At 37.7% G+C, this 12,786-nt stretch overlaps 1 protein-coding gene across 1 annotated transcript; it reads right to left on the minus strand.

Moving 5' to 3' along the window:
- Positions 1–894: 894 nt before the first annotated feature.
- Positions 895–10,601, minus strand: LOC119078730 (peroxisomal acyl-coenzyme A oxidase 3). The gene is made up of 14 exons (XM_037186413.1): positions 10,148–10,601; positions 4,148–4,287; positions 3,925–4,086; positions 3,707–3,862; positions 3,419–3,566; positions 3,074–3,352; positions 2,831–3,009; positions 2,634–2,759; positions 2,489–2,577; positions 2,170–2,423; positions 1,935–2,112; positions 1,763–1,874; positions 1,471–1,626; positions 895–1,402 (listed from the first exon to the last, which is right to left on the minus strand). The coding sequence occupies exons 2-14, from the start codon at positions 4,280–4,282 to the stop codon at positions 1,301–1,303; spliced, it is 2,076 nt and encodes a 691-aa protein (XP_037042308.1). The 5' UTR covers positions 4,283–4,287; positions 10,148–10,601; the 3' UTR covers positions 895–1,300.
- Positions 10,602–12,786: the final 2,185 nt, after the last annotated feature.

A 12,786-nucleotide genomic window follows, 5' to 3' on the forward strand; every position in this document is an offset into this window, starting at 1 on the left:
ATTCGCCCGCGCGGGCAAATAGTCACTACTTTTACTTCTAAATATTGTTTCGTTGCTTTGTTGAGTAAAATACCTTGCTGTGGTATAATTTGTTTATCCACTCGTAGACCTTCCTCCTTGGACACACAATTAAAGAAGATTTACCGATGAGTGAAAACATTCTCATTGTTGATCTTTCTGGGCTCGTGTATGATTTGTAACTCTTCGATTCGTATTTTCTATTGGTCCAAATGCAATTAGGTTTATTGGCGAAATTTTCTGAAAAAATTTACCGAAAAATTTGCGGCAAATTTTTCACTAAAACGTATTTTATTTGGGCCAGGTTGATATAATGGCTCACGAAAATAACTCCACCCAAAAGATATTACTAAGCTGATGACAATTATATTAGCAATAGTGCGCTAATTTATATGCTCTGACCGAAGTCGGTAAATGCAAAATATCTAACTCCGTGCGCTGGGAGGATTTGAGGAATTTGATTTTAAAAACATTCTAGAATGTGTGTCCGATGTCGGCAAGGCCATTTTCCAAAGTATCCATCTCACTCATTTTTGTCTATATGTTGATGTTTCCATTTTCAGCTATTTTTAAGTAGCGTGAACTATGTCCATGAACAGGCATGGACTGGCTATATGGTTAATCGGGTAATGGCCGAAGAGTTTTTAGATTTTTTTTTTTGTATGAGCCAAGGGATTTTCAAAGACTTTCGCCCCGAATGGCCTTTAGAGAGCCAGTCTGAATAAAACAAATTTTTGATTTTTTTTACTTCACCGTCACATGAATGATGAATTTATTTCAAATAAAAATTCTTAAAACGGACATTCAATATGAGATTATCATCAATGTGTTGCTCTAAACAACACCGTTATTATAGAGAAAAACAAACAAAAAATTCATTCGGAAAATTCGTAACATTAAATAGAATATTTTCCAGTAAAACATTTAGTAAAAATACACAACTGAATTGGTACCGACTATGTGTGTCCAGACTACCAATTGCGCCAAATATATACGCTACAAAAACGACGACAACGATATTACAATCGGGAAATTTGGACATTTTCTCTTAAGATTAAAGTTTTTTTGATTGATTCCAATTAGAAATTTGAGTGTTGTGGAGGCATCGGGATGACTATAGTTCTAATGAATTAGGGGACACAACAGCCAACGACTTTAAATCTCTTCAAAAATGATTATTTTCCGTTAAACTCTCCTTATTTCTACATCCAACACACACTGTCTGGCAGACCACTCCAAATTCTCTCTCTCCCTCTCTTTCTATCTATCTCTATCCCTTTCTTTACAGTTTCGATTTCGGTGGAATGACCACATCCTGCCACCAGCTGGCGCGCTCCAGTGCTCCTGGATTTGTCATAAATTCGTGCTGTAGATTTTGGTACAACTAAACGAAACGAATGGGGACAATTAGGGGGGAAACGAATGAATGGAAAATTTTCAAATTCAGCCTACCAATCCGTCCGATTTTCCCAATACTGAATTCAGTGCAAAGTCTGGTGGTGCCAATGCATCTACAATCGATACCGATACGTCCTTGATGTCACTGCAACATTGAAGCAAATTATTTCGAATAGTGTCCACGAACGATGCACCGGTGGCAAAGTTTCCCTGAAAAGAAAAAAAAACAGTTCAGTTAACGACATGGGCCTCTATTGGAGCTACAAGTTCCCCGACAACAAACTGGTAAAGTTCAATGATTTGCCCTGGTGGACTGGTGGACCAGTTAAAATTGTTAAACACTCACCTGGTAGAACGTTGTCATATGCTTATCTATGCACCAGTATCCGTAAATGAGGAAGATGGTATGCAAGTACGGCTTCAAATCCGGAGTAACATCACTCTTCGTCAAACGTTTTCTGAAAACCAAGCTCAACATTAACGGACAACCGTCAAAGACACCAATTTCAACGACTCACTGGAAGCTTTTCAATGCATAATACTCGGCGTATGCACGCGTCAAATCTCTTGCTTTGTATACTTGCACATTGTTTCGGGCAGCGAACCGATGAATGCCTTGCTCTACCTTTTCGGCCATTGTCTTTGAAATGTTCTGTAGCAACCAGCACATTAGCCATTCATAGCAGCAGATTATAACTAAAACGAAATAAGCTCGGTCAACAGGTCCATGGATCGGCGGTTGTATTGACTTACATTCGAAACTATTCACGTCGCACTTCGTCAATATGTTCTCGAAATTGAAGCCAGTAATTTCGTTGCGATTTTTAATGAAATTGGCCGTTCCAGCTGGACTTTCAACGCCGTTTTCCCATTGTCGAATCAACCAATTGGATGCCTGTTGTCCCAACACATTATTGTCTCCTTCGTATGTTACGCATGCGTCGTGATTGTTCCGCAATTCACCCAAATTAGCCGCCTTCAAATATCCGTGACCGCCACACGCTTCTCTTTAGATTCGAAATAGTGGAAATTAGGAAATCGAATCGGACGACCTTGTTGTCAAAAGAATTACCTGGCTTCTTGAATAGCATCTCGGGCAGTCCAAGTCAATAGTGGCTTCGACGAAGAGACTAGGGCATGGATCTCAGACACTTTTTGAGTCTGTACGGATACTGTGGTTAGCAAAGAGGGAACATTTAGGATAATAAGAGTCTTACCAGCAACTGAAAGCCGTTGGAATCCGCCTGAGATTTCTCAACCGTTTCTAAGTACATATCAGTTAAGGCGAACACGGAGACTCGGAACACACAAGCAGCAGCAAGATATGGAAATATTCTCCATTGCTAAAACATAGTGTAACGGCTGTTATGACCTCATCATTCATCGGAGAATCAAATTTCTCATTTTAACTTACGTGCAACTGATACTCGATAATTGGTACCTCCGGTCCACTTCTATCCGGACCGAACTGTTTACGTAATGCTGCGTACCGAATCGAAATAACTGCGGCATGTGACAGTGTTCCCACACTTTCTTGCATAATCCCTAACCGACCAGCCGAGAATGACTCCAATGCTGCACCCAACATTTTACCTGCAAGCAATTTGATTCTTAAAACGGGATCCACGCAACGATCGTACAATTTGACTTCACTTACCCGGTTCGGTGAATGCGCTCTCGTATTCTCCTCCGGGCGTAACATCACCAGTTCGATTCAATAAATTTTCCCGTGGAATGCGATAGTGATTGAACATGACGAAACCGTTGTCAATGCCATTCAAGCCGATTTTTTCGCCAATATCGCCAACCAGAACACCGGGATATGGTTGCAGTGTGCGAGGATCTCTGATCGGCACAAGGAAACCGTGGAGTCCGTGATTTGTTCCGTCAGCAGTGTACAGTATCGCGAATAGTAGAGCGAGTGTACAGGTTTTGCCTGTGCGATAAGAACCGAGTTTTTCATATGAAATCCTTGAATCTCTCGAGGACAAAAATCAATTACCTAAATTGCCAATCCAACACTTGGCTGCCTCGAAATCGGGTGTGTTGATAATAAATTCCTGTGTCTTTGGATCAAAAGTGGCAGTGGTTCGAATTAGTTTCGTATTTGAGCCATGAGACACTTCGGTTATGGCCAAGCAAGTGATAATCTACCGGAAAAAAATAAATTAAAAAAGTTTTAAAAAGAAATGGAATTTTTTTTTGGAATCTATCGGCAGTCAAGTAAAGCACAATCGTCAAATATCGTTTAAGATGCGAGGGAACCACAATTGAGAGCATCTAGACTCACCTCTCTATTCCATGCAGCTTTGTAATATTCCAAATGCCGTTCCGATCCCATAGCATTCAGAGCATTGTTGAACAGCCCGATGCCTAATGCTATTTTGACCGAAAAGCTCGGACAAATTGAGTGCAGTGCCTCGTTGATGCTCATCAGATATTTGGTCTGCATTGGAAAGTTCAAATTATTTCATTTCCTTGGACGACGAAATGTCAAACCAATCCCACCTTATGTTTGTAACTTAAGTCATAGATCTCTGGTGGAACTAAATTAAAATCAGTCATTCGGTTCATTTGCATTGCGGCTCGTCGTTTCTGCTCGTCCGCCGATAAGGTACATCTCGGCTTTGCAAATAGTGGATCGGCTTCGAGGGTGTTCCATGTTTTGTACTGTTGAAAATTTTACCGGTGAGAGTTTCGGTGAAATAAATGGACTGTAACGAACACAAACCTTAATTTTCAACGAATTTGAATCTTCAAAGATCAGCCGAAGTTTTTTCCAATCAAATTTGGCTCGACTTCGGTAGCTGTCTAATGGTCCTTTCGGCAGATCGGGAATGAATGATGTGTCGACGGTTGAAGACATTGTTTCTGTGAAAGGATAAAAATGAATTTGTTATCTCATTAGTCATTTCAAGTTTGGTGCGGATGTCATTATAGTTATTTGTTTACCGAGAGAAATTTCAACAAAATTTGGAAATTGGATTTTCTCGGGTGACTTATCAACTTTTCTTCCTTAGTTGAACAAATAACCAGTTCATATGTGCGAGGTGTGATCACGCGACGCGTTTTAATTAATGAAACAAAATCATCAATTGTTACAACATTTTACCTCCCCTATCAAAACATGAGGTGAGAAAATAGACTCTTTCTGTCTCAAACTGTCATCAGACAAAACGTCACTTTCTCAAGGCCTTTTTAGTGAAGACATGATTTTCTCTATTCGTCTAATGACTCTTCGGTGGAGAAGATGTCTAATTTCTCAGCCTTTTCTCTCCTGTGGGAAGAAATAGTAGATTTCATCCTGTTTGAAACTTTTTATTTTGCCAAGTGTGGTGTTTGCACTTCAATCCGAGGGTGAGGACGTGAGAAAATAAAATGTTTCTTTCGCGAACTGTCATTTTGTTTTTGCTTTCGAAAATGTTTTAAACGAAGTGATGTTTTTGTTCCGTAAAGAAATAGTTATTGTCGAAGATGTCACCGAGAAAATGTAGATAAACACAATGTTTTTCAAAGCAAAGGCTTTCGAAGTTTCAAGGGATAGGCAAAATAACTATTATCTCGCCCGCATCTTAAAAAATGGTTAACTCATGAATAACGTTGTGATCACCTAGGGGAAAATTAGAAAATTCCATTGTAATCGACCGGTGGTACAATACTTTTTTTTACCTGGAAGCCAGACTAATTCCAGGATTGGCGTTATCAAACAATCATTCAATATTCCGTTCAATATTCCAGGTAAAATAAAGTTTTGTCCAACCGGTCGATTATAATGTTTGTACCTTCGGAATATTGAGTGTGTTTTCCAGGTAAAATAACGTTTTGTACCTTTACGGCTCTCGCTTCGCTCTGGACATAAACTTTGTTCTTGTTTAAATTTCCAATTTTTTCCTAAGTACACAAATGTCTTCATGGCAAGACCAATCTACAAAGTATGAATTCATTATGAATTGCGGACGATTTGTAACAATTAAATATTTAGACGAAAATATGTTGAGACATTTGATTAACATTTGACACGCTGTGCCACCTTATATTAGTATCGTTTGCTGAAATGAATGTTCGGCGAAATACGATACGTTATTCTAGAACAACTTTTTCGTCAATTGACTCTACTGCATAATATGCACTGATAAATAGGAAATTCGCTTGTTGATTTATTTCGTTTCATTAAAACTTATTTCTGATAGACACGATATAGGTCATGCATTTTACATGGGTTTTTTTACGCTATTGATGTAATCTCAATTGGACTGCTCTCGGAAATCAAGCTATAGTACTCTCTACTAGCATTTCCAATTATCAACTCGATTTAATCATCGATTTTCCCGAATTCGATCCTATCAAATTTTTAATTTAGCTTTCAACCTCTGAACAGGTCGGAAATTCCACAATGTGCTGGAAACACACCTAAAAACGTGACCTTAAATGATTCAGATTGAGTCAGGGGCATCGATATTATTTAGGGTAGATAAGCAAACACAAAGAACGTTTGTGCGGAAAGACTGCATGAAAGTATGTGTAACGTAGCTTGAGTGGACGTTGTAAGAAAGCGCGCGGATTAAAGTCATATATATTTGAAAATCCTAACGTCCCTTTCCTTCTTGAATGTACTCTTTAATATCGCTTCGCTTTATTTTGTGTTGTGATTGAAATTTTGTGTCATTGTGTCTGTGATATATTTCCGAATTTTCGTTCCTCTCGTGTGCCAATCTACCCTATATTATATCGATGGTCAGGGGTTAGAAGTAACAAAAATCATCAAAATTAATCCCACGGGCCTGACACTATTCACGCTACTTTTCATTTTTTAAATGCTGCTATTCATAGAGTGTCCAGCCCGTGATTAATCCAGACAATAACAGAATTGATAAATAACAATTGCTGCGATATGAAATCATCATAAATCAATGTCTTCGATGTCACCAGAACTACTGTCAACGTCGGTTAAATTTAGACATAACATTGCTTCAGCTGTTGTACTCATAACTCATACAAACAAAAGTGCTTATACGTCGTACTACGGATGAGAAATAGCTGATACAAATTCATGTCTAAATTTCGCTGACGTTCACTGTAGGTATTTCTCATTCTAGCTGAAGTTAACTGAGAATCACTTTGCTTAGTTATTTGAACATCATACGCTAATAATAGAAAGTCAATGAACAGCACAGCTTTGGCAGGCTATATACGGATTTAATTGCCGCTTTATAAATAATAAATAGACCAAGTCAAGTCCAAAAATAGATTGAACTCAATTAATTGCATGTCTTGTCATATTTGAACGATAATAAATGAAACGATCACATCATTCAAACTGACATAATCGTGATAAATTGAAGATCATCAGGTATATGAGTGGTAAACGATAAGCGGTACTAAACAACTGAAACAAAGTGACATCATTCTGTGTTCAGAATTTGTCAATAGATTCAACAAACATTAACCGAAAACAAACACCAGGTCAAAACACCATACAATGTGAGTGTTCAATCGATTTTTAATTACATTCATGTTTTGGAGTTTTGGTTTTTATGAAATTACCGGGCGATATCCGTTTTTCTCAATAGCTACTAGTTAGTGGTCATTGAAAATAGATTAGTTCACGGTAAACTCGAATCGATCAGAACAGAAAATTTCGATCGATACCTTCCTAGAATCCTATATATAACAACTCAAACGTGGCAAAGGTATTCTGTCGAATGAAAATTAATTTTTTCTCTTCAACAAAAGTTTTTGTTTCTCTTCAAAAAAAAAAAATTGTTTCAAAACCTCTATACAGACGGATATTAGTATTCATAGTGTTTGACTGATTTGGTAAAGTTATGCCATTCGATACACATGGTAACATGTAGGTATTTTTCAGCTATATACAGTATTCTGTGCAAGTACGATACATTACTCATCGCTTCAGTTCAATTCAATTGATCAACGTAACTGATTGATATAATTGTGTTCGCGTTATCAAATACATATTCGAAAAATGCAGCCGTCGAATGAAAAATGTAAATTTTATTGGAACAATTAATATAAGTGCACCGAAAGGCACAAATATAATGCACGAATGCAAACACTCGAAACACACTTGTCACAGGAAGTATAACGGCCACATTTCGATGGAATCAATAAATTTGAATTGAATGTTTAACATTTCACCTTCACAGTCATTTTTATTTGTGGATATGATTGGTATTCGATCTATTGTGATAAAGGCGTCCCCGGTTGATTAGCGAAACGTGCGAATGTGCAAATATTTTTGTTCAAGATCACACATTGATTGATACAACGTTTTTCAGAATTTTTTTGCGGTTTAGTATCGGTTATCTGAGCGCTGCTTAAACCGGTAAAACTTGAATTAGCAACGTGTCGGAAGATTTTAAAGTCTTTTATCGACATCTAAACATAGAAGATTGATTGGAAGATTTTAGTGAAGGTTTATTCTTTGGTAGTATTCGGTGTCAGTGATTATGTAGCTCTTGGAAGCAATTCAATTCGTTTTAGTTCAATCAAAAGGGAAATAACGCAATAGAATGTTGGGACAAGATCGAAAATAGGTCGAAACAGATGTGACAGCTGTTTTTCCCCCACGAAACAATAGCATCAATTTATAACAACAAAGATGACAGTTCTGGGTAAAAATGTTCATTTTCTTCCCTCTTGTGTTTACATGGACGAAATTACAAATTTCTGTCCCTCGAACGGTTACTTTTGTTTTGGTGTAACAAATTGATTCATGGAGAAAATAGGAAATTTTAACTTGATAGATTAACGGCCCTCGCTCCCCGCAAAACTTTGTTCTTGTTGGAATTTTCTATTTGCTTCTCTCGGCAAACAAACAACAGTTTTTGGAGAACTGTTCATGGATTTCCATCCATATAAGCGCGTTAAAAAAAAATCCATCGAAAATCCGACCTGAACCCAACTGAGACCGGACCCGAATGAAAATTTTGAAATCGAAAAATCTGATAAAAGGGCTCGAAACGGGCAGGACTTTTAAAACGTTCGGGTAACCTGCTTTTCTCTAATTGGGATCTTTAAACCTATATTTCCATACCATTCCAATCATATTTGGTACTCAAAGTTCAGATGTTCTTTCTTCTTGAATGTTATTAAGATCAAACAGCTGAGAAACACTATCGAAAATATTTACAATAAAAACCTCACTTACCACAAGACTCCACTGAGAAGTCATTCGTTTTTAGCCAAACGGTACAGAGAGTGTTAATTGGCCGACCTCTAATTTATGTACGCGGACCAGAATTAATTCAAATTCAACTTGACTAAGGTCTACACAGTGAAGATGTAAATCAATGAAAACATTTATTTGAATTAGCAGTCTTATAAGTTCGACTAGTGTAGAAAAGTGTGAGGAGTACGACTGCCGTTAATCAACTAATTAGACATTGAGTTAAAGATGAACTTAAATAAATAAATCGACATCTGACATGTTGTGTGGATATAGAGACCGTATATTTAACTAATGATCACAGAACAGATGATTTTTACACTCCTCCTTCTCATGCTCACCGAAAATGTTTTTCAACAAAAAGCCAATTATGAAGTGCACGAAACGAAATGTGTGTCTACCTGTCTATAACAACGTTCACACTGTCCTTACCTGTACCCTTTCTTATCTTACGTATGTAAATGACATAAAATAGAAGGTCAATTACCTGGGGCGAAAGTTATTTCAGCCGAAATTTCCCAAAAATCTGAGTGCAAGGCATGTTTTACTGGGGTGTAGAATTTGGAACAGTCGGCTATTTACGAGTTGCTGTTCATGGTATTATTTATTCTAGTTCGTTATAACGCATAACCGTCATTACACAATTGTGGTCAGCAGTCTCAACTGTTCGAAAACTGTGCTAACTGTTCGAACTGGAAGACTCAACAGTGTATTTGTAGATTTACTCACCTACACGCTTGTGTGGGTTAATTAACCGGCAAATACACAATTGATTTAAACAATAACATAATGCCAGCTGGTAAAAGACCAGCTGTTACAAATTCTGCACTCCACTGAAATTTACCCAGTGCAACGCATTTTTCTTCTATGTCAAATTTATTTGTCTTACTAATTCCACCAAAATGAATTTAACCGCAGAACCAGAATCGAATTTTTGCGGAAATTACCTCCCGACGGAGATCCAAAAAAAAATTATCAAATTCCGAACCCACCGCCAATTCACAACAGACCGAAAAATTCTTTCATCAACAAGTTGGTTTATCAATGGAAAAATGATACACCGGGGAGAGGTGATAATGCTCTCAAGTGAGAGAAGATAGCGAAAGAGAGCGTTCTACAGTTTCCCAGTCCACATTCATTTCTTATCACCAAATAAAATGTAAAACAATACGATACGATAATTGTAGGTACTTCCACTCTTCCACATGAAAAAATGGTCCCATTAAATCACTGAAAAATTTCTGGGGTTTTCAGACTGTGTAAATTGCTCAATTAACTTCAGATTAGATAAGATTGTTATACGGAAAAGCGGAACGTGCATCCACACTGCGTGATTGTGGATACCCACATTAATCGTGTTTCTTATCATACGATGCATATTGGTCATGATGTAAATAAAATGTTAAGTAATTTTCGTGGACGAGTTTATCGTTCATCGTGTGTATATGAAACATTCTTTTTGTCATGCGAGATATCAATATAATAAGAATGTATCTCTATATAAGCAATGACGACATACAACACCGACATGAATGTGGAACTCACCCAAACAAAAATATTGATGACTCGTGACGGAAAAATGAAGACACAAAAAATGTAATTTTTCTGGTCGTATTCACTGTACTCGTTCTTTCGAAGCAGAAATGAAATTTGTACAAAACATCAAAATATGGAACTGTATTTACACAATCGCGTACACTTTGAACAAAATTCAGATACAGCACTTTCGGCGTCACGTTCCAATGGAAAACGAATTGAAATTACAAATGCCGGTTATTTCAAGGTTTTACTTCTTTTTTTGCTACATAAACACTCACAGAACGAAAAAAAAAATATTGCAGGGTAGAGAAGCCGAAACAATATCCAATCAGCAGCACACATTCACCGCCCGAGTAATGAAAACTGAATTGATGAATGGTATAAGTGACAAAATATACCGAAAAAACGCGTGAGGAAAACTTAAATTGAGAGAATTTTTACTCGATAAACTCTCTCTCCGAACACCACATGGCCTTATCGTATATGCACGTACAAAAAGGTACAAAACGAGCCGTCATAACAGTCGGAGCGTTTGGTGCGACTGAGCCCCGTACGAACCCGTACATCTATTGCGCACGTGACCCTAGTTCGTCCATCGCCCTACTCTTACCGTAAGTCTACTGCGCCCGTAAACGTCGGTAAAGTAAAATTCTTATGAAATTTGTACGTCTCAAAAATTGCGCATAGCGCAATTACGAAGCCCCGTACGATGCTCCTTTCAAACGTAACACAAATTTCAAATTCACGCCGTAAGTGTGCTTAAAATTTGAATTTTAAGTGAACGATTCGATGAAAAAGTGAACCGAAAAATACATTTCAACGCTTCATTGTATGAAAATGACGCTACGTTAGAAAAACCTCCGCACTTTCCATTTTGAATTTGGACCGCACTTACGGCGTGAATTGACCTAAAACTTCCTCAGTCCTATATTAACCTATATTTACCTATAAATAAACAATTTACTGATAAATATGCTAGTATATAGCTCAAAATAACTATCTATACCGTTATATAGCTCAATATAGCTATATATATAGATATCCATATTTGGGATCCTAGAAACACCCCACACACGTAACCACTCACTTCCCACTAATCAGTGACTTTGAAAGTATCATTTTCACCGATTTACATTGATTTTACAAAAATCCAAAATGGCGGCCGACGGCCATTTTGTTAGGAGGTGGAAAGTAGTACGGCTGCTTTACATTCGTTAGTACCTTTCAAACAAAAAAAATCATGAAATTCGGTCAAAGTTTACTCGAGATATTAATAAAAACACCACCTTCACTGTACGGCCGAGTAGCCGGATATGAGCTCACTCCAAGGGACATAGCTCACGCTCCGGTCAACCTAATTTCATAAACTTTTTTTCCTGATTGGTACGGTCAATACCTATCTAATAAAGCAAAATCCTTCAAAATCCGTTCAAATTTGGCCAACCTAATCGGATCAAAAACGGCTTGCCGCCCTGTACCTAGTTTACACCAAAAGGGGTCTAACTCAAGAGTCGGTCATCTTTGGAAAACGTTAAAGCACTTATGGGGCCCATGTTCGCATAGGATCGACCCAAAATCGCCCATCTTCGAACTTAGCCTCACAATTTCAACTACCTTTCAGGGGAAAAAAATTGAAATAGGATTTGATTTACTCAAGATATCGACGTGACAGACGGACAGACAAAATTTTTATTGCGGATTCGTCATCCGCCCTTACCGCCTGCTTCGAATTCCATCAATTACACACGGCACCGTAATCCCATAAGCCCCTTCGTACTTCGTACGGGGCTAAAAATATCGATACTACCCAACCGATATTATGTAGTTTAATGATAGTTTGAGGATTTTTATCGTTTAGGTGGTTGCGTTCTTATGGGCGGAATATTTTTCGGACATCGCGAAAACCCAATTATACAAACCACGTTTGCACCGGCACCTGCTAATTCTGAAAACTCTCAATTATTCCAACAAGACCGATCATAGAGTATAACTCTATGTGACTGATAATCAGTTTGATATAACTTTAACGTAACCATTCGTTTTATACTGATAACAAGAAAAAATCTACTCATCACCTTTTGGGTGAGTCATCTTTCGAACCAGGCAGTCTGAAAAATGATTGCAATTTCTGACGTCACGGCCAATAGCGGCCAAGTGGAATTGTACAGCGTCTAGTCTGAGAGTCGTCCGATAAGAAATGTCCGTTATCTTAAACAAAAGTAGCTGTTAATTCAACCGAGTGATAAATACTGCTTTTTCAGACAATAGATTCGTAGATTTTCACTCAAGACCACAGGCCGAGTATATGACGGTTTTTTTCATTTCAACTAATAGATAACGTCAGATTTTTTTAACGCAAAGTTCCACACACTAACGTTAAATCCGTACGGTAATGGCAAATGCCGACGATAAAGGCAACATTATAGAGTTAGTCGACGCCATGTTGCTTGTAACTTTAACATCTGTGAGGCCACTAAAAAATCAGGCACTTTTTCATCTCAAATCGCTGTTTGAAATTGAAAAATTAATTTATTGCCATAATTCGAATCGTGTGCCTTAGATAACGTTGTAAGTAACTGGGTGATAGATGATTTCTAAGCCACATGAAGTGAACTTTCACACTCGTCTTGTGGACTCGAGTGATC

The sequence above is a fragment of the Bradysia coprophila genome, unplaced genomic scaffold (genome assembly GCF_014529535.1).
Source record: "Bradysia coprophila strain Holo2 unplaced genomic scaffold, BU_Bcop_v1 contig_297, whole genome shotgun sequence".
Taxonomy (NCBI): Eukaryota; Metazoa; Arthropoda; class Insecta; order Diptera; family Sciaridae; genus Bradysia; species Bradysia coprophila.

Bases quoted from the DNA above. Each gene is read 5' to 3' on its own strand.
- LOC119078730 (XM_037186413.1), bottom strand. From the start codon at position 4,282: ATGTCTTCAACCGTCGACACATCATTCATTCCCGATCTGCCGAAAGGA. The intron at 2,424-2,488 runs GTAATTCTTTTG...TCGAATCTAAAG, and splicing joins GATGCTATTCAAGAAGCCAG to AGAAGCGTGTGGCGGTCACG. The intron at 1,403-1,470 runs GTAGGCTGAATT...CGTTTCGTTTAG, and splicing joins TGGGAAAATCGGACGGATTG to TTGTACCAAAATCTACAGCA.